Source organism: Aphelocoma coerulescens, chromosome 1A (genome assembly GCF_041296385.1).
Source record: "Aphelocoma coerulescens isolate FSJ_1873_10779 chromosome 1A, UR_Acoe_1.0, whole genome shotgun sequence".
NCBI classification, from domain to species: domain Eukaryota; kingdom Metazoa; phylum Chordata; class Aves; order Passeriformes; family Corvidae; genus Aphelocoma; species Aphelocoma coerulescens.
In genome coordinates this window covers 53,878,512-53,900,160 of record NC_091014.1, presented here as the reverse complement: position 1 = coordinate 53,900,160, position 21,649 = coordinate 53,878,512, and the positions used below count along the sequence as shown (strand labels likewise).

General features: G+C 47.2%; 1 protein-coding gene across 5 annotated transcripts; it reads left to right on the top strand.

Annotated features, from left to right (window-relative positions):
* Positions 1-244: 244 nt before the first annotated feature.
* Positions 245-19,695, top strand: GTPBP1 (GTP binding protein 1). 5 transcript variants are annotated; one of them, XM_069002782.1, is made up of 13 exons: positions 491-1,149; positions 1,718-1,882; positions 3,083-6,012; positions 8,440-8,620; positions 9,671-10,019; positions 10,475-10,598; positions 12,489-12,603; positions 13,057-13,201; positions 13,344-13,526; positions 14,318-14,453; positions 14,969-15,147; positions 15,660-15,857; positions 17,426-19,695. In XM_069002782.1, the coding sequence occupies exons 3-13, from the start codon at positions 5,907-5,909 to the stop codon at positions 17,516-17,518; spliced, it is 1,809 nt and encodes a 602-aa protein (XP_068858883.1). In that variant the 5' UTR covers positions 491-1,149; positions 1,718-1,882; positions 3,083-5,906; the 3' UTR covers positions 17,519-19,695. The 5 variants fall into 5 exon arrangements, with proteins under 5 accessions (XP_068858881.1, XP_068858883.1, XP_068858882.1 ...); XM_069002781.1 differs by having other exon boundaries at positions 1,669-1,882; XM_069002784.1 differs by having other exon boundaries at positions 491-1,882; positions 3,083-4,228; positions 5,901-6,012.
* The last annotated feature ends 1,954 nt before the right edge of the window (positions 19,696-21,649 follow it).

The window sequence follows — 21,649 nt, the reverse complement described above, 5'->3', positions numbered from 1 at the left end:
CCCGGACACGTCGAGCGGGCTCTGTTGTGTGTGTGTATGTGTAGAAAACAAGCCGAGCTGGCAGTGCTTCTCCCATTGGCTTCGCGCGCTTCGAGGGGGCGTGGCCTCTCCTCATGAATAATCACGAGCCACCCGCTGTCGCCATGGCAACATGCAAATTTAGCCGCTGCGCCCCTAGTGATTGGCGGGCGCCGCCTTGGCGGGCCGGGGGCGGTGCCGGGGCGGAGGGGCGGAGGGCCGGGCAGGGAAGGGAAGATGGCGGCGGCGGAGCGGAGCAGATCCCCGGTTCGTGGGGGGTCCCCGGTGCCGGCCTGTATGTTCGCCCCGGAGCCCGGCTCCCCGGGCGGACGGCCTCGCGTGGCGGCGGCCGCCTGTCCCCTCCGCGCAGCCTTCGACGGCGAGGACGGCGAGGCGCTCAACGGCGAGCCCGAGATCGACCTCACCAGTAAGGTAGGCCCGGCAGGGGGGCGGGCGGCGGCGAGCGCCATCAACCCGCCGGGCCCTCGATGCCCTCCTCCCTGCCGGTCGGCCCTGCCCGGGGGGCTGCCTCTCCAGCCTGGCCGCTCCCCGCACCTCAGAAGAGCGAGAGGTTGGGGCCCGCCTACCTCTGCCGGGACGGGAGGCTCCCCTGAGCGCTCCCCCGGCCCCAGCATCACCTGGGCGGGCGGCAGAGCCAGCAGTGCCGTGTGGAGGCGGCCGGGAGAGGCGCAGTAAAGTTGTCCCGTACCCCGGCCGGGACAGGAGGGTGCTGGCAGGCTGCTCCGCCCTGCGCCTTCCCCGCCTCGGCTGCCGGGGGGAACGCCAGCCCGCAGTTGGTGTAGCATCCTCAGGAAGCGCAGGGTTTGGAGCTGTCATCTGCTGCAACGTCCCGCTGACGTTTGCCCTCCGCGCTGGGTCTCTGTAGTTATCTCTGCTGCCAGTTGTACTAGTTCCTGGGACTTTCTCCACAATCTTAAAAGGAGGTCAGAGCTTGTAACTTCTGAGCACAAGAGCCCAGTGACAAGGGTGCTTTGCTCTTGCAAACAGTGTTAAGTCAACACAAAAAAGGCTTGTTCATCTTGTGCAGTTCCTTTCTAGGATCCCAGTGACAAAACTGTGTGGTGGTCTTATTTCTGTCAGAACCAGTTCTCACTTCCATCCTGCAGGAAGGTACATTGTAGTAATGTGTGTGTGCCAGAGTCTGCCACAGACTACATTAGCTGCCTTCTGTCACTGTCTGCTATTTTTTTTCCTAATTGGCTGATCTCTTAACCTGTTTACGTTTTGCTGCCACGGGGGTTTTGATGTACTGTGGTGCTATCTCCCACTCTAAATAGTCTCCTGCAAACCTCATTCGGTCCACTTGTAATTATGTGATCCAGAAGTCAGCACAGCTGGTGTTTCCCCCTCGTTTTGTGTCATCCCTCCTCTTCATGCTTCCAGCTTAAGTTGGTCCAGGGTCCTGGACTTTCTTGCCATCTCTGCACAGAGAAACAGAAAGAGGAATTGTGTCTGTGGACATGGAAAATTTTTTTTCAGTGCATGACTGGGTATTTTACAATGTGGTACTGTATTAAAACAAATGTTACGAAGATATGTTATAAGATAGTAAAGAATAGAAGTCAAACCTGTAGTATTTATTGAGCCACCTGTTCGTGCCTTAATGAGCTCGACAAGATTTTTATACAGGATGCCAATATTGATCTGTGCTTTGTCTTGGATGTGACTGCTGTGGAAGAGGGCCAAGGAGGATGCCAAGGAGAGCATCACTGATTCTTGACAGCCAGGAACCTGACCAAAACTCCGGCAAAGAGAGAAGAGAGCTTTTCTCCCACAAACTCCTATTTGTGGTGTCAGTCTGTTTTCCGTTCCTAGAAGTCTGCAGGTGCTGTGGAGGTGGTAGGTAAGCATTTTTTGACCTTTATTACAATGTGCTTTTCCATACAGCACTGTGCACCTGCTGTCTTTTCCCTGGACTTTTCATTCATCCCCATCTTGGATGAGAGCTAAAACTGTGAGCTGTGCTCCATGTTTCCAAGTTAATCTCCCACTGTGTGCTCAAAACAGCAATCCCATATGGTGAGAATGCAGTAGCTAACCTGCGCTTCCCCGACCCCCTCATCTTTTCTGTCTTCTCACTTGAATTGTTCCACTCCAGTCCCTACTTAAAATGGGGACTCCCATTGCAGTCAGTTTGTCTGATAGTTGCTAGTTCTGTCCTGGTCCTTCTGGCCCACCCCCTGGCGTTGTTAATACTTTTCTCCCGGTCCTCTCCCTGGGCATTCACTGTAAAGTGAGCTCTCTTTCAGAGAGGAACACTTTGAGATTCTGTTATGAAGTGCAGCTTGTCAGCTGGTCAGGCAAACAATTCCATTCATCAGCATAAATTCATTATCATGTTGATCTTAACGGGTGTTTGTTTTCCCTTCAGTGCCAACACACTGCAGCAGTAATCAACTTTCAGGTGAAAAACCATAGCACACAAGGCTGTTAGTGAACCTGATACTTATATTAGATCTACATTGACAACAGAACATTAATAGCACCTGAACAATGTATGTCTATAGGGCATAGAAAGCAAAATATGACACTACAGAAGATGCCTTTCCCCCACCTTCTCGATGGCTCGTGGTGGCCTTCTAGCCATGCAAAGTGTCAGGCTCTGTTTTTCCAATAAAGAGCAGCACTACGTACCACGTAGTATTTGGTTTGCCTTTAATACTTATAGTTTGTCTGCCTCATGGATACAGGATGCTTTTTTTTGTAAGGACTGCCTGTAGTAGTGCTGGTATAACCCGAGCTCAATTTCGCCGGTGTCTTGAAATTGCTGTTAATTAAAGCTATGGCCTCTTGCTTGCTGTTGGGCAGTGCAGAATGGCACAGTCCAGTGTGTCCCCCAGGAGTAAGCCCAGGCAATTGTAGCTGTTACTGACCTCTGGTGTGTGTTAATCTCCAAACTGATCGGAGGAGAGGCAGGCAAAGCCGCCTTGCCCCGGAGATTGGGAAGGGACTTGAGAGGTGGCATTTCAAGCTTGTGAGGTATGTTTCCTTCTGCTGTCTTAAGAATAAAACAATAACTAGTTGTTACTTTTTTGCCCTATAGGAAACCTGAGGTTGCTAGACCCGCATGGCTCCTACTGATAACTGCTCGTGCCTGACAAAGTGGAAAGAACAAAACTGAACGTTTTTGACTCTGTGAAAACCTCTTAAAAACATGCATTCATAGGGCAGGCATGGAGGGGGTTGCTCAAAGGTGAAAAGCAAAAAAAAACAGAGGGGCCAAAATGGAGGGCTTCTCTTCAACAAAAGAGATGACAGAGAACAGGCTCTCCATCCAGGAAGCTAAAGAGATCTTCAAAACAGCACGTCAAGTCTTGCAGTGACCCAGGAAACTGCAGAACTGGCTGGGGCTGTGACTGCAGAAATAGTTGTAAGAAGCACCGAGTGACATTGGAAGGTGTGACCCATGAAAGCTGCTATTTTATCTACAGATACTTCTCTTGATGTCCTACTATGTCATATCAGCTGTAAGTTTCGTCGGCCCTGGAGTAAACTTTGGAGGCAGTCTGCCACTGGAACACCCTTCAGGAGCACCCTTGCATGGCACTGGAAGTAGCAGTGTGGGGGAACAGTGTTTTGAGCTGATGTGAGTGAGTCTGTGCTGTTTGAGACCCCCCAGACCTCCTGCCTGGCAACGTGAGGAAAGGGTACAATGAGCTGCTGAGTGCCTTGGTACTTGTTACAACACCCTGCCTGCTCACACTGCTGAAGCACTTGGACTCATAGAAAAATTGAGCTGGTGATGAGACTTGAAGAAACTGAAGTTGGTGTGCCCTGCACCGGTGGCCCCTGTTATTTTATTGATCTTTGTGTGTGTTACAGCCTGTTTAATAGATCTTCCGAGTCCCTGACTTGTGCTGGTGCACTGGCCTAAACAGTGATCCTGTCTGCTGTGCTTCCAGGAATTCCTGAAAGTACTTGCAGAGCAAAATGAGCCCTACACATCAAAACACAGCCTTCCATTCCTGCCCAGATTGGACCTCTCAACAGTTGCTGATTCCCTTCTCAATGCATTCACATCCAGTGGTTTCCCTCAAGACGACAACGAAACTGAAAGGAAAATGGAACTGAAAGAAAAACTAATAAAAGCAAAACTCAGTCTTTTGTAGCATGAAATAGGACTGTGACCTTCCAGATAAGAGTGCTTTGGTACCCTTTGCAGACCATGCCAAGTAGTTAAAAGGCTTAGGTAGGGCATGTGTCCAAAAGGGGCATGTGAAGGTGATTGTATCTGTTGTAGCTGTCTGGCCCTTGCAGACAGACCCTTAACATCTGAGGAAAGCATTGCTTTGGAAGCCTTAAACCTTCTAACCAGCACCTGCTGTCTGTGCTTCAGTTCCCCAGCTTGCATCACTATAGTTTTGAAAGCTGCTTAAGCGTTATTTGGGGGGGGGGGTTGGGTTCCTTTACATTCTAGATTTCCAAAAAAAGCCTTCATCAAGTGTGTAATAGTGGTAGTAATAGTAGTGGGAGAGGTAGTTTCTGTTTGAAAACACATTGTGTTAACTGTGCTAGCAAGTCAGGCTGTGTTAGAGAATGTTGGGCAGAATTGAGGATGTTATTGTCAACTGCTGTAAACCATATGTTTTAGGCATATCTAGCACAGATTTCAGTCTCAGTGCATAGTGAAGGGAAGTGCTTCTTTCTGGGTGTGATTTTGGTATGTGTATGTAGGGACAGCTGTGGATGTCATCGACTGTTGTAGTGTGGCACAGGTGTGCCTGCCCATAGGGCTCTTGGTGGGTGACAGCCTTTATAACTGTTGCTAAAAGTGCCTTTTTCACAGAAATGTCTGTCTCAATCCCTATAGCTATCAGGCTACTGTACTGGGATGCTCAGCCACCAACAGATTTGTAAGCATGGAGGCAGCCAGAGAGCATGTAGAGTGGCTGATGGAGGTCTCCTTGGTCTGTCACTGCCATGCCACCATTGTGGCTGCTCTGTGCAGGTGTCCTCAGCTGTACTCTGTAAGCAATGCAGGTTTCTGCCAGAAATGGTGGTATACCATTCAGTTCTAAGAAAAATCATTCCTGAAGCCCTCTCTTGTCCTCATTTTCTGCTTTGTTTCTGTTTTATTTTTTCATTCTCTTGATGTTCCTGCAGGGAAGGTCAAAGGAAGTTTGATTATTGCAGTAGCTGCAGTCAAAGCTTGTTGGTAACACAGCTGCTGGCCTACAAAACTGCAGCTCTCCACTGGTGAAACCTCCAGATGTGCTCAAACAAATTGCTTTGTATGTCTGCCCCTCAGCACTGTAGTGTAAAGTACCTAAAAATTGAAAAGAATGCTTATTCATGTTCTCTCCTTTCCTTCTGCCCCCTCAGAAAACAGAAGGGGACATCAAATATGTGAAAGACTTAGGAGAAGCTCTGGATTTTGATGCCCAGGTGTTCTCTGCAGTGAGGTCTGGTTGGCTTTCTCTGGCTGTCCAGTCATGTTTCAGGGGAGCAGCAGCACTCTTTGCAGCAGAGACTGTGGTGTACCCAGCTAAGGAATTTCTGTGGAGAAAATATCTCCTCCCCTTTCTGTTTTCCTTGCATGAAAACGTGTTGGAGTGTTCACTTAAATGTGGCTTTTAAACACTGGTTACATCAAAATGAGAAGCTTGGTATTCTTATTTGCTTTGAAGTGTATTTTCCAGCGTAAATGAACTCTGAGCTCAGACAAACAACCTTGTGCAGTGTCACAAGGAAATAGCTGTCAGCAAAGCTGGTTTAAAAAACAAAGCAAAACCATCGCAAAGCGGTCCTGGAAAAAGAGTCCTTCTCTTTCAACAAAGCACATTGATTGATTGTGCTTGTAGCTGAAGCTGGTTTTGAAATTGTTTGACATCTGCAAATGGATATTCAATCTTTTTTTCCAGCTGGTGATGGTGAGTCCAACTTCAGAGCAATATGACAGTTTGCTCCAGCAGATGTCAGAACGGATCGATGAGGGATGTGGGGAGACCATCTATGTCATTGGACAAGGATCAGGTGAGTATAGCTTCCCCAGCAAAACAACAAAAAATTATAAGAAAAACATAGTTCATCTAACCAGACTGCTGCTGAAGGTAATGCTTACTTTTCCAGAATAACGTCCATGAAATATAGCAGAATATGTGGGACAGATTCTTTTGTTTTATTCCTGCCAACAACTGTCTCATGTAGTGGAGCTAAACATATTTTTTTTATAAAATCATGCAAGTTCTTTTTTGGAAATAATGCATATCTTGTCTGAGCACACCAGGAAAAGACAAAGAATCTAAAAATATAGTAACAGCTTTAGTACAGACGTCCTCAATGTCTGCGAAGATCTTGTTCTGTCTGATATTGTTCACTGCTCTGTTGGAAATAACATGTCTTTACCCCACAGGAATGTATTATAGATACTTCACATAGCCAAAATATATGCTGCTGACTTTCTTTGTTAGTATGTGTCTGTACTGTGGAGGGAAAGGTTTTCCTTTGCTCAGCATGAGACCTTTATTGTCACATTAATTTGTGTGTGGCTGCTAGTCATTTGCCTTTGCAGATTTTAGCAGTTAGCATGGAATACCTTTTTGTTCTTTTTGACAATTTGAATATTTGCATCTGATGCTGGTAAAATAATACTGAGCATGCCCTTGCTTTGAAATTGAAATTTCTTTTCTGAATATAAAATAATTGTCTGTAGTTATCATAAGGCTAAAGGCATGTTTCAAGTATACTGGATGTCTACTGGATATGAAGTTGTCATGCTCAGACATTTGCTGTGTTTGAGGAAGAATATGAAACCCTGGTTGTCAGTGCCAGGGTTGGCTGAAATAATGGAGGGGGGGGAGCTGTGTAACCTCAGAACTGTGTGCTTTTTGGGTTTTCTTGGAGTTTTGTGAAGCAGCCAACTCAGAAGAGAAGCCAGAATTAGATGGCCAGTGTTCATGCAGCCAATATCACAGGGATTATGCTCTTGCCTCCAAGCAAGCTTCCCACATGTAGTCTGAATCCTTGGTGTTTGGGATAAGCACATCTGGAGTGGAGATCTAGCTAGTCAGGCTAGTACCTGCTTTCTCTTCTAGGATACCTTGTGAGAGTGTTAACTGGTGGTTGTTGCAATGATATACTTAGAAGTAAGCATTTGTTTCTTAAAATAGGAGGTTAAACTGACTTCATTTTGGGTTGCAGCGTAGTCGAGGAAGATGGGGATATTTTCAACAGAGAAAAGATCTTAGTATCCCTGCCACTGTCTCTCCTTCTCATTCCCTTTCAGCATCTGATTTTCATCATCCCAGATACCCAACTCAGCTGACTGAGAAGCGAATGAAGACTGACACAGGAAGCTCATTAGTTCACCAGTAGTGACCTTTCCTGTTCTCCCTTGGCTCTTGCCCTTTCCTGGCCCCTACTTCTCGTTCCCCTCCTATAACCCGAGGCTCAAGACATGGGGTTTTTAGTTTTCCTCAGTCTCAGCCAGTTCATGAGCAAGTTTGGAAATCGCCTGGTAACTCTGCTAGTTTTAGAGCTGGGCAGTAATTAAAATGCTGATAAGTTCATGCAAACTGCAGTTCCTGCTTACCAGCTGATGAGTCAGCCATGCATATGAGCATGTACACATGGCAATGACTTTGGTCATACGGGTGCAGTGTGGCTCTCCACCTTTGTTTGTTGTTTTGTGGGTGTTTTTTACCCACAGAGGAGATTCTGGGGTGAAATCTGTGCACCTTCACAGCACCTGCATTGGAAAAGAGACAGTGGTGGCCTTGACCATGTCTAGATAGTTGCCACTGTCATGCTCTGACTGTCAGCTCTTCTGCTTGGGTGAGCTGCTCAGAGGAAGCAGTGCCTCCTTGTTTTTTTCTGGTCTTATGTGCTGTCAGCATTTCTTTCAAGTGCTAGGATGAAGGCAGTGAAACATGCCAGAAGCATTGTTTTAACTGGAGTATATGGGGGCTAAAGAAATTGCTGTGCAGGTCAGACTTGCAAAATATGTTTATTTGGGGTGTGGTTTTATAAAATAAGCTAATTGTTTACAGTGGTCCCACATTTACCACTAATGGCTAATTGTGGTGATGTTTCAGTCTGAGCTTTCCTTTTGTTAATGCTTTACCTTTTCTTGCAATGTGAGAGGAGATACTTTATCTGATTGAAGGACACAAAGTACCTTCCATACATGAAGTAAGGGAATTAGACAGAAATGTGTCTTCCTTGCCAATCCCTATGTATTTACTTGTAAAAATTGTGAAGAAAACTCCTCTAGATGGAAGATGGTGCTTTTCTAGTGTCTTTTAAGCCTTAGAGTGAAGACGATCCCTTTTCATTTTGGGCCGAGGGTGCTTATTCTGCGTACACGTCCGGCATCTCCAGTCCACGTATAAATCCCAATGGGTGGGCAGGTCCCAGGCAGGATGACACTGACTGCTCTTTGTCTCCTCAACACCACGCTAGATGGGACTGAGTACGGTCTGAGTGAGGCAGACATGGAGGCGTCCTACGCCACGTTGAAGAGCATGGCAGAGCAGATCGAGGCAGACGTGATCCTCCTGCGGGAGCACCAGGAGGCCGGGGGCAAGGTGCGCGACTACCTCGTTCGGAAACGTGTGGGTGACAACGACTTCCTGGAGGTCAGGTGAGGAGCCGGGTGGAGACACGGTTAGTCAGCAGCTCAGCTGCATTTTTACCGTGTGAGCAGTGCGTGGTGCTGAGCCAGCAATGCCGCTTCGAGTCTTGCTGTTGGAGCTACCCAACAAGGGGAGTTGAGCTTGACCACTCCTTGCTGATGAAATTGCCTTTTTTGTTGTTGCCGTCTCTTTTGTGAACAAACTGTTGGTGGAAATTTGCCTGTGTTTAGCAGAGGGCTGTTGCTCTCTGGGTGACAGCCTCACAGTTGGGGGATCTTTTGTATGCTGGGATGCCAGAAGGGAGTCACATGTGTGGCTGTATGTATGTGTATATGTGCTCACTGCTGGAACACAGTACTTTTGACTAAGGATCCAGTTCTGTTCCAAGGCTGTGATGATCCAAGTCACCTTTTAATGGACATATATTAGCTTATATAACAAGACTTGAGAGTCTGCCCAGACCTGGATGGAGTGGATTTCCAACATTTGCCAACAGCCATAATAGCCACATTGATCAGAGTCAAAGAAGGAGCTTGCTGGAGGACACGGCTATCTCCTAAAATATTTCATAGTTTTTTTAGCTTATCCTTTTCTGGGAACAACGATTTTAATTTTTGTGCTCTACTTAGCACTTGGTGCTGTTGCAGCATGAGAAATGTGAGAAAGGCAGAGGTGTTCTAGACGAAGTTGGGATTTAGTCTTCCTTTTGAATTGCGACAGTGTTTATGTTGGATTGCAGAGACAAGGAGTTGGAATAGAGACACTCTGTATGGCATCAAGCAGTGTCACGTTCAGTTGACTGTGTTCTAAACACCAGTGACATGTTTCCACAGTCTTCTACATCCCAGTCCCCAGAGTCTGGGATCTCCACTGTTATTTAATAACTGTAAAAGAATCTCTGTTCTGCTTGTGAAGATCTAACATTTTTTAATCTCTGTTTGAAGGTTAGGGAGAAAAAGCCATTTGCAAGAGCAGTGATGTTTGGGTTTTTTTGATCACTTCTGTTCATTTCTTCAGGTACCGTATTTTACCAGGCTCCTTTTTCCTTTCCCCTGCAGGGTAGCAGTGGTTGGCAATGTGGACGCAGGGAAGAGCACCTTGCTGGGTGTCTTGACTCACGGCGAGCTAGACAATGGCCGGGGCTTTGCTCGGCAAAAGCTCTTCCGCCACAAGCACGAGATCGAGTCAGGCCGCACCAGCAGTGTGGGCAATGACATTCTGGGCTTCGACAGCGAGGGCAACGTGGTGAACAAACCCGACAGCCACGGTGGCAGCTTGGAATGGACAAAGATCTGTGAGAAATCCACCAAGGTCATTACTTTCATTGACCTGGCTGGTCATGAAAAGTACCTGAAAACCACCGTCTTTGGCATGACCGGCCACTTGCCTGACTTCTGCATGCTTATGGTAGGTAGCAAGAAAGATGGACCCTACCAGCTGGAGGCGGGCTGTTCACAGCTTTAACAGCCTCGACTTCTTTCCTGTTGCAAAGTGCCTATGGTGTCTTGGAGGGAGGCAGCATCTCACATTGCTGGAGAGCAGAAGCCTCTGTGGCTGTCTCTCCTGTACTCTGAGGCAAGTGCCCCAGCACTGTCAGTCTCAAACAGGCCCAAGGTTTGTGATTCTTGAAAATGGATAGATTTCTGAATTCTAGAAAACCTTGTTAAAACTGGGAAGAAATGAGTCAGTCTTCTGCCAGTGGCCAACAACATTTGAGATGAGCTGGGCCTGGTCATACGGTCCCAGTGGCACATCTACAACCTAATCGCAATCTACTGCACATCTGACACAAGGCCTTCTTTGTAATCCATCTTATTGCAGAAGGAGCATTGACATCCCTGTATTTTATATCCCTGGTGTAGGTTGGGAGTAATGCTGGGATTGTTGGAATGACCAAGGAGCACTTAGGCCTGGCGCTTGCACTTAATGTTCCCGTCTTTGTTGTGGTGACCAAGATTGACATGTGCCCTGCCAACATCCTGCAAGGTGAGTCCTACAGGCTCTCTCCAGGGCTGTTTCTTACCTCTGTGTGTGTTGCTGTCCCCTGCTTGGGTTCAGGAATTACTGCTGGAAGAAAGCTCCTTTATCTGGTTCTGACTGCATCCTAAACACCTTCCAGAAATCTATCCTTTTCCCTTGCTCATTTTGCAGGTGGTTCACTTACACTCACGATTTCAAAATTACCCATGCTGAGGACTCAGCTGAGCAGCCCAAAAGTGTTTGCTACAAGGTTTTGCTTAATTGAGCTCTAAGAGAAACAGCATACAGCTGGGGTTTGGGCTTTGTTTTCTCTCTGGGTATTTAAACCTGGAGGAAAAGTTTGAATGTGATCTTAAGCTGTGATCGGACTTGATCTGCAGTAGCTGTTAGTGAAGGGGCAGCTGCCTGTTACCTTCTGCTCACCTGAGCGCTTCTCAGGTACACTGGCATAACTACAGCAGCTCCTTCCTCTGTCTGAACAACCAAACAACACTTAATAAATCATGGTTTAAAGCAGCTGCCTGTGGGCTATGGTAGCAGGATGGGAGGCAGGACTAGACACAAGCAGGGATGGCAGTAAGTAGCATGGGCTAGTGTTTTTGTTCTCAGCAGAGTTAAAGCAGCACCTCTAACCCCAGCAGTGTCCCATTAACCCATGCATGATGTTTTTTTGGGCTGTGACCTGTTCTCACTTCTAAAACTCTCTTTAAGCATTTCACAGACCTTCAGAAACACGCTGTGGTTAATTGGAGCAATGGGTTTTTTTGATAATCAGTCCTAAGGATCAGGGAAGTGAATGCTCCTGGTACTGTCTGTAGTTCAGTTCATTACTATAAAAATCCTAAATATGTGTCAGGCAAATAGGTATGTGATCAGAAGATAATCTGTGTATCTCTATACTAGATGTTTGGCAAATAAGCATAAGGCTTGACCATAAGATAATAACTGGGAAGGAAGGAGAACCTTTGGCTCAGCATGAGGAGAGAAGAGCTGCTCTTGGGAGAAGCTACTCCCTCAACATGCTCTGTTTAAAGTAAATAGACACAAGATTTGACTCAAGTATATCTGTGAAGAGCAGATGGCCTGATTAGATGTTTGTGTTTCTGTATCCAAACCATTACTTTCCCATAGGCAATCATTTGTTTACAAAACTCTGCCTAATTGGATGACAATTGTTGAACATAAATGATTTGCTCTTTTAAGCCCTTAGTACCCTTTTTTGTTTTTTTCTTTGTTTATTGTCAGGCACTTTGTAGGAGGCTGATGCTAGTGCATCAGGTAATGCCCCTGCTGGCTGCTAGATACAAGGCTTAGAAAATAAGTTAAAAAGAGGCAAAAGCTGAAAATTGGGAGCCATGAGATTTGTCCCAAAACACTGATTTCTGAATATGGTCCACCCACATTTTCCCAGTCTATGATGATCATCTTTGCCTCTTGCATGCTTCTTCAGCCTCCTAGGGCAAGTTAACTGCGAGGGAAAATATATTGAGGTTTGCTTGGTCAAAACTGATTTCCAATTCACATATTCTCAAATATTTCTGTCACTGAGTCCTAGTTTTCAATTAATTCACAAGGAAAAATCCTTTCTAGAAAGAGGAAATAACTGCTTAAAGCTACTAATAGACAGCTATAAAATGTCTACTTCACAGCATTGCAAACTCGTCTGTCTCTTCATGTATGGCGTCGCTTGGCAGCAGGCTAGCTGGCATGAAATGGAAGATGGAATGGCTCCTAAGTCCTACCTGGGCTGCAGCAAACTCATAGTCCCACCTTTAGCCATCTTCTCCTGTCTTATCTGTGGCCAGAGCACCCATCTCCCTTCGGGGAGAGACCCCACAAAAGTGATTTGTAAAGACAGGAGATGCTGCCCTAACAATATTCATTTCACCCTTTAAGAAACCCTGAAGCTGTTACAGCGACTGCTGAAGTCCCCAGGGTGCAGGAAGATTCCCGTGCTGGTTCAGAGCAAGGATGATGTCATTGTAACAGCCTCCAACTTCAGCTCAGAGAGGTAACGGGAGTAGAGGAGAATCATTTCTCTTTCAACCCTATGTGGAGACTGGGTGAGGAGATTCAGAGAGTCCCATTGTCTAGATGTGTGGAGGTTGCATCTGCCATGTGGTGTGTTGATTCCATAAGAGTGCTGATTTTGAGGTTGACCTGCTTGTGTTCCCCTCTCTGAGGCAGAAATGAGAGGCTGCTTCTGGGCAGTCTGCAGAAGACAGCAGGGAATTCAGCTTCCTTCAGTATTGGAACCTTACACCTTTTCCCAAATGTCATTAGAAGGCAGAGGCAATGTTTCAGGTTTTCAAACATGGGGTGTTGTGCATCTGACTGCTTGCCAGGCTCTCCCTTCCTAGCACTGTGTATTGAATTCAGTCCCAAGATTTTGGATGTCTCCCTACATGTGGAAAGCCAGGTAGGAAGGTGAACTAACTCCATTTTCATCAATTTTCCTTTACAGGATGTGCCCAATATTCCAGATTTCAAATGTCACTGGGGAGAATCTAGATTTGCTGAAGATGTTTCTTAATCTCTTGTCTCCACGGACCAGTTACAGGGAAGAAGAGCCAGCAGAATTCCAGATAGACGATACTTACTCTGTCCCGGTAAGGGGCCTGGTATTTGGAACAGTGTTCTGTTCCCTCTTCTAGGTTGAAGAAGGCATCTCCTCTAGAGAGGAGAGTTCTAGAGCTCTTCTGCTGGCCTGGTTGAGTAACCACAATTCCTGTTTTTTCTTTTTTGGCGTAGGGTGTAGGAACAGTTGTCTCTGGGACGACACTGAGAGGCCTAATCAAGCTAAATGATACCCTGCTGCTGGGGCCAGATCCCCTTGGCAACTTCCTCCCTATTGCTGTCAAGTCCATCCACCGCAAGAGGATGCCTGTCAAGGAGGTGCGGGGAGGCCAGACCGCCTCCTTTGCCTTGAAGAAGGTGAGATGATCTCCTCTAGACCCCAGAACAGGAACTGCCGTCCTGGTTTTTGAGCGCTCTCGGAGTTCAGCTGCAGTAAGGCTGTTTCTACAAACCTCAGCTGCCTCATTTTGCAGTGGAATGAAATCCCATAGAATCTGTGGTTCCACATCCTGGTTTTTATTCCTGGGAGCTGCCACGGGGTAGCAATGCCACTAGGTAATGATGTTGGAGTTACCTAAGAAAGTGGAGGCATTGCAAGAAAAGTCTGCTTTTGTGCTGGAACTGCATTAGTAGCCTGGGCAGCGTATTTGCACTACTCCTCTTGCCTTGTAAGACCAGCTGCATGATTTGGGATTTAAAAATCAGCAAAATTCCTCTTGTAAAAGGTTTGTGTCAATAGAAGCTGCACTGATTTTAAGGGAATATAGTTTAAGCTACACCATATTTCATGTGTTCAGACTTCTCGTGTTATATTAACAAACATCATGATTTTGGGGAGATATTTCCTTGGGTAATGTGCAACCAGGATGTATGTTTTGCTTTTAAAGGATCAGTGAGGTAAATGTGTCAATTTCCAGCATTTCCAGTACTCTAAAGCTTCTTTGTGAGCTTAAGGTGAATTTGATTTTTGCAACCTTTACATAATATCCTGTATGTAACATACAGCTATGCGGCTCTTGCTTTGCCTTTTGGTGGGCATGAGATAGTATCTGTGAAATCCCTTAGGATTCTGCTGGATGCAGTCAGCCAGAGCAGCAGATTTCTTCCCTGGAGAATCATGCTAAGGTTTTCTGTGTCTCTGTTTTCAGATCAAGCGTTCTTCCATCCGGAAAGGCATGGTAATGGTGTCACCCCGCCTGAATCCACAAGCCTCGTGGGAGTTTGAAGCAGAGATTCTGGTGCTCCATCACCCCACCACCATCAGCCCACGATATCAGGCCATGGGTATGTGTGGCAGTGTTGGTTTGTCTTTGCTTCCCAGTGGTAGCAGTTTGTATCAGATCTACCCTGAGATAATTTTGCTCCTGATGTCTCTGCCAACCTGAATATATGCCATAGTTCCTGGTTTTGCCTTTCCCAGCATTGTGGAAGAGAGAGTGGGGGGGGCTATAAGGTAAAAAGGAGATGCGTGCCCTCAGGTGTACTTGGAACCTGCCTGTGCTGTATATCCATGGTGCAAAGATTCTCCACTTCCAAATGCTGATGGAAAGACTCATTTTGGGTCCTGCCCTCTAGCCCAGCTGCTTGGCATGTAGAATTCTGTAGAGGGTGCTTCAGGCCAGGCACAATTTGAAGGCAGCTATGCTAGCTTATGTGCATGTTCTTTTTGGGGATGGAACAAAGGCATCGTGACCCGTATGGTCTTTGCTGAAGAGTGAGGAGCTGCCTTTGATGTGTCTCTGAAGCTCGTTGCACTAATGGCCCTGGCTGCTGAAAGCCTTTGTGCTTTACATTCACAGTGCATTGTGGCAGCATCCGTCAGACAGCCACAATTCTCAGCATGGACAAGGACTGCCTGCGGACAGGGGACAAAGCCACGGTGCACTTCCGCTTCATCAAAACCCCGGAATACTTACACATAGACCAGCGGCTGGTCTTCCGGGAAGGCCGCACCAAAGCTGTGGGCACCATCACTAAGGTAAAGGCTGCCAAGGGCTGCTTGCTTTGCCCATTAGCTGCTTCTTACACTGAGAAGCCAGCAGGAGAATCCGGATAGCTCTGGAAAAGTGAGGGAAGAGAGGCTGTGCTTCAGCCACAAGCGTCAGGCCTGATGTGGGTCGCAGATGACCAGTGTGCTTTGTCATGTGGTGGGTCTTCAGCTGGTGTCAATGAGGGAATGTAAAGGGTGAGGCAGAGCCAGATGCTGCTGGTTCTTAAGGCTCAGTCTCTTTCTGAGACCATCTTGTAGCTGGTCTCTTTGAGTCATGTTGTAGAGGTTAGAGTGCCACCTCAGCCAAATGGCCCTTTCCAAGGGTGGGAGCTCAGAGCTCTAGGTTTCTTTGAACAGTTGCTGCTACTGCTGCATTCTTCTCCTTAGAGCTATTTTTATAAATTCTCCTGAGACTTTTCGTTAAAAAGCAACGTTGAACCTTGCCAGATCAGCCTGGCTATTTTAATGCTGAGTTTGGCCTCTCCCTTTGCGATTTGCAGCTACTCCAGACCACCAATAACTCACCAATGAACTCCAAGCCACAGCAGATCAAGATGCAGTCAACGAAGAAGGGAGCTGTTACGAAACGAGAGGATGGTGTTCCCGCCTCTGGGATGGCAGCTGGAGGCCCAGCAGCTGGGGATGAGGCCCCCTCAACAGCTGCAGCACCACTGACACCTACTGCCCTGCAACCATTGGTAAGTGAGGAAAACACCGTGTCTGTCCGAGCTGTTTGTGTCCTGGTTTCACCTGTTGGAGGAAGGGCAGTCTAAAGCACAAGCATTATCCCCTCACACCTTGAACTCACCTTGCCACAGAAATAAATAGAAATATGAGTAGTCTCAGAGCAGAAATCATAATTCTCTGATGACTGGGTGAGTCCATGGCTGACCTTCCAGCAGACAGCAGCTCAGGGTACTGGGACAATTCGGGTTGGACCTCAGGAAGTGTCTAGTCTGACCTCCTGTTCTAAATAGGATTAGCTGTGAGGTCAGACCAGGTTGCTCAGGGTTTTATCCAGTCATGTCTCAAAAACCTCCCAAGGAGGAAGACTGCACAACCTCCCTTGTTAACCTGTTTCACTACTTTGACCATGTGCACAGTGTCTCTACAAACCCAGTAGCTGAACTAGTGAAACATCTAACAACCAGTCACAAAAGGGGTCTTTGATGCCTGCAGGAGAGATAGAAAATCCCTACACTAGAGAAATTACAACCTAGGTCATCTGCTCTGTCAAAGAGGGAGGATGGGGACATCCAAGAAGAAGGAAAGGCTTTAAATTTCTCTTTAGAGAAATTTATCCGGGTTGTTTTGTTGGTTAGGACTTCTCAGCTGAACTTGTCCATGAAGGATACCTAGTGTTTCTGGCCTGCAAGGAATGGAAACTCAATTCTCACTGCAGGTTTTGGGAGCCTATTTACCAGCTTTATTACTGATAGAAGAAAGGTCTTCTCCTTGTAGGGTACTTCCTTAGTAAGTGAAGGGTTCAGGAACCAACTCCATCAAGCAACAGGGTGTTCCCCTTCTTAATTCTAGCTATGTTAGTTGTCATGGTCAAATTTCACCCTCTTGAGCCAGACTGCTCATCAAAGAGGACCCCCTGGCAGGGGTTCTCTCCTTCTGCATATGCCTGGGGCTTCACACCAGTCCTCCATCTTGTCCTTGTCTTTTTGTGGTGTCACTGTGATTGTAAGTAGTGCTCTTTGTTTCATCCCTCCCTCTGAGACTCCGGGTTGCTTTTGTTCTTGCTTACGTCTTCCTCTCTCTCCTTGCTGCGTCCCCTCAGCCTGCACTGGATGAAGAGCCCCACATCCGTGAGGGCAATAAGGTATTTGGCTGCTCTCAAAGAGAAACAGTGGGTTTGCTGAGGTTGGGAAGAGAGGTTAGCAAGAGAGCCATGGTAGGGAGTGGGGGGCTCTCCTTCAATTCTGCACAAAGTCAAGGGAGCCTGAGACCTTGATTTCCTGTATGCTGAACCCCATGGCACCTGCTGGCTCTCATGGGAGTGAAGCATTCAGAAACTTGGGAAATCAAAGTCTTCCCAGCTTGAAGGGCAAAACTCAATGGTGCATCTGTTTCTCCTCCTTTCCTCATGGTGTGTTTGCCTCCCTTCTGCCTTATCTCCTTCCTGCAGTAGTAGGAAGCTGAGCAGTCACAGCTGCCCTGCCACTGTTGGCATGTGTGTGTGATCCATCTGAACTCCTGCTGTGTTGATATCCCAGCTGAGGTGTTGCTTTGCACTAAAGTCAGTCTTCTTGTTTTTCAGTCAAAAGTCGGAGGAGGAGGCCGTCGACGTGGGGGTCAGCGCCATAAAGTGAAATCTCAGGGAGCCTGTGTGACTCCTGCCAGTGGCTGCTGAATTTCTTGTTCCTCCTCTCTCTGAGGAACTCCTCCCTTTCCCTTCATTTCTTATCCAAAAGATCCAGAGCAGCATAAACCAAAACCCATCCCAGCTGATTGGCTGCAGAAGAATCGTCCCTCCTCCCTGCTGGAAGCGATGGAGAGGAGCATAATTTATAAGCTAATGAAGGTGATAAGACAAAGAACTGAGTAACTGACACCTTCCTCCTCCCCCTGTTGACACATTTTTGTACATCATGGGCTTAGTTTTTATTCTTATTAGTTTTTATTATATTTTGTGTGCATGAAGATGAGAGGAGAGTCTGGATAGAGCTGCAAAGAGCCAGTTAGTTGCCTCCCTCCTCCCTCACCCCTTTCTGTCCACAGGACTTGCTGCTCTCCCCTATTGGCTGTCTCAGATCCAGGGGTTATCAGATGCCTGAAATTTCACACTTGCGAAGGTTAAAACAGGTTGTTTAGGATGGCTCCATGGAGCATCATGTCATCACCACTGTGGCCTCATGCCAAATATGTTTTGGATTCCCTCCCTCTTAAACTATTTCTAAGTGGATTTAATTTAATGTTGTAATGACTGAAATTTGAAGGAGATGGTGAGAAAGTTCTTTAATTGGAGATCTAAGAGGAAAACAAATTGTAAAGCAGCTGTTGATGTTAAGTTCAGGGATCCTATGCTCAGTATCTTCAAATAATGTTGATAGCACTTAAAATTTTAACTAGCAACAGAGTTAAATGCGCAGACACCCACCCTGTTCCCCTTTTCCCATCGTGCTGCTTTTCCGAGTGTTTGTCCAGTGCACATTGGAGCAAATCTAACCTGCCTCTCAAGGCTGCAGCAGCTCCACTGACAGTATTAAGAATAGTGCAGGAGCACTCCGTCCGTCCCTTGAGCCAGAGAATGCCTTCTCACCTCGACAGACAGAGGTCACAGGGGGCAAGATACCTTTGGAACAGAGACACCAGGCTAACATGACCTCCCCTTGATTTTGTTTACCCCAAGATTTCCAAAACGTTTTTGGAACTCACTGGCCAAACTTTGCCGTGGCAAAGAGGTAGGATTTGTCTTCTCCCCTCTTGGCAAAAGAGGGCAGTGATTAATTGGTACCAAATTTATAGAAGTGCTTTCAAGGTGGGAAATATGTGGTAATGTGTCTGACTTTCATTTAATTTTTTAAAATATTTTATTTTTCTTAATGAGAAATTCTGGCTTCTCCAAGGCGGCCCTGCAAGGACAATTTACAAATTACTGTTGGAATGGTTTTTTTAACCATTTAGTGAGTTTTTCAAGTGATTGATTCCCTGCTTATTTTGACCTCTTTTCTTCTAACCCTGCCTCCTCGCTTGGCTCCGATGAGGACAGGAATTATCCTCTGCCAGCTTGTGGTGAGCTCTGGGAGCGTGGTAGCATTTTGAGGAGGAGGTGGAATCCTCAGCAAATCATGGCTCTCCCCAGCAGGCGCGGTCAGGCTCAGTTTCTCTGAGGGCTTCCTCCTCCAATGAAGGACTTTTATTTTAATTAGAGGGAGACTGCAAAGTTTCTGTCCCTCCTTAGCGAGTTGTTCCTGTTCCTCACTCTGTGTCACCTGTGTGGAGTTCATTCCAGTTCACCTTGTGACTCGGGGTAGGCTTCCAGGCTGGCTGAGTGGCAGAGCGCATCTCCCGCTGCCAACACCAGCACTCCAAGAGCATTAAGCGGCACGGGAGAGGTGAGAAATATGGTTTGGAGACAAGGGTCCTTTGCCTTAGAGACTGCAGTGGGCAGAAGGGGGAGGTCAGACAGTCCTTTTCCAAGCTATGTGCCTAAATACCAGCACTCTCCTGGCGAGGGAGGAACTATAGGCGGCTACAACACTAATAGCACCCGCATTGTGAGGGGGTGTGAGGTGTGGCTAAGCAGGGCACGAGGGCCTGGCTTGTTTGTCTTCTGGCCCTGTAGCAGCGTTGAACTGCATCTGATTTCACTGCCCTCTGCTTCTGAGGGGAGCAGGGAGCTCCAGGCGGTTTTCTCTTTCTCCATTCCTTGTGCTCCAAATGAAGGAGACTGCTGAGACTGAAAGAAGGTTCACTTCAATTTGTGCAAAGGAGGTGGTGTGATCTCTCTTGTGACCAGCATTTACAGATCACTCAGGCTGGTGTGATCTATAAAATAAATTTTAAATAAGTTTGTTCCAAGTAAAAGTGTGGCTTCTTGATTTTTGTCCCTCTGGAAAACCAGGCTGAAATCCAAAGGAAGCAGGTTTGCCTAGCAGCAGGTTCCTTTGCTGGCTACAAGAGAAGAGGCTATGCTCATAAGTGACAGCAGGGCAGGGCATGGCACAGCACAGGAGAGCTGCTGCTGCGCCTCTGCATAGCCCTGGCAGCTTTTACTCTGGCCAAAATGAAGTGCACCTCGGTGGCAGAGTGGTGACATGAGAACACGGGTGTGGTGTGAGCTGTGCTGTGTGAGATGAGTACGAGTGGGTGTGAAGAGCAGCTCTAGCAAAGCACTTGGGGCCAGCCCCGTGAGAGAAACTGCTGGCAGATGCAGCATTAGCACAGCACTTGCAGTGCCTGCGTGCTGTGCTCCCTGGGACCTCGCTAGGACTTGCACCTCATCTGCTCCTGCAACTACAGTGGGTCTCTCCAGGGTTTGCAAGGAGCCTTTTTCTGCCTCCTCAGTTGATCTGAGGTTCACAAAGGCTTTTTCTGCTCTGCACAGCCCTTTCATAGGTAAGTGTTGAGCTGTGGTAGCCAGAGCTGAGGCCCACACAGCCCTTCTGGAGATGGCTGGTCTAGGGCCAGCAGAGAGCAAGCCTGGTCCTAGAGTGGCCTTCTGGGAGGAGCTGCATGCGTACTCCTCAACATAAGCCTGTCTCCAACCCCAGGTTAAGAAGACAGGGTTGTGGCCCTCCTCAAGCCAGTTCAATTTCCCATTTTTCAGGCTTTGTTATGCTCTAGCTTCCTCATGCTGAGGAAAATTAAATATTTCCTTTCTGCTTGCTTTGTAGCTGAATGAGTAATTAACAGCCCATGTTAAGGAAAAGAGAAGCATGCAGACACCCTGAATGGGGCTTTGTGTCAGGCTTTGTCCCTGCTAACCCAGCCTCAGTTGCTGCTCCTTGGGGCAGAGCTGGGCTCTGCTCATGGTAAGGCACTCGAGGGGAAGGCTTGGGAGCTGACTGCAGAATGAGGACAGCCATAGTATCACAGACTTAAGTCTAGTAGAAGTCAATGACACCCCAAGGAACTGGGAGTTTTTAGGAGTCAGTCTTGTTTTCACCATTGTTTCAAGCAGTTTTTGCATCCTCGGGCCTGCTCAATGACAAGGTGACAACTGCTGGCCCTAGAGTTAGTACAGCGGGCTCAAAACTAAGGATTTGCCATAAAACTGCATGGAAGAAAAGCTATAATAGCTTTGTCTATCTACTAGCTGTGCATCATTCCCAACAGCAAATGGAGTTATAAAACATCCAAACCACTCTGGGCAGTTTTGATATAATTTATTTGTCTTGGTCTTTTTTTTTTTCTTGCATAGGCATAAATTACAATCTGTTGATTAAAAAATAAAAGGAACAAACCAGTGCAGCATTTGCAACAGGCTACAGCATCAAACACAAACTCCTGTCTGTAACCATCTGTTTCTGCAGGGCTAATTCGTAACATGTGTGTAGGGCAAACTGAGAAGGAGAGAGAATAGAGGAGGGAAATGGAGTAAATAAGAGAAATCTGCTCCCACAGCTGTTCTGCATTTCTCCTGCCTCACCAGGCTCATCTTTGGCATCAGCTCTAGGAGTCAATAGCCCCGGGCAGAGAAGCACATGCTGAAGCAGCAGTTTTATGTGCCCTCTTCTTTTGCAGTTCTGGGAAGTGCTGCAAGCTACAATCTGGAGAGCCAGAAGCCCTGGGCACTCGGTGCAGGTGCTCAGGCTGCAGCCCAGCACTGATGCTGAATTTGGGGGCTGAAAACCCATGTGTAGCCTCAGCATATGTTCCTGGGGATCCTCACACAGATGGCATGGTGGGGCCTCCAAAACCAGCTAGAAAAGAGCATGAAGCCCCAGGACGAGCTCTCACTGGTGTCTCCAGGGAGTTTTACTTACAATAGCAGAGATTTTCATGTCTAAAAGGACAGGGCAAGCTTGCCCTGTAAAGC

Bases quoted from the DNA above. Each gene is read 5' to 3' on its own strand.
- GTPBP1 (XM_069002780.1), top strand. From the start codon at position 256: ATGGCGGCGGCGGAGCGGAGCAGATCCCCGGTTCGTGGGGGGTCCCCG. The intron at 10,599-12,488 runs GTGAGTCCTACA...TCACCCTTTAAG, and splicing joins CCCTGCCAACATCCTGCAAG to AAACCCTGAAGCTGTTACAG. The intron at 15,858-17,425 runs GTAAGTGAGGAA...CTTGTTTTTCAG, and splicing joins CTACTGCCCTGCAACCATTG to TCAAAAGTCGGAGGAGGAGG.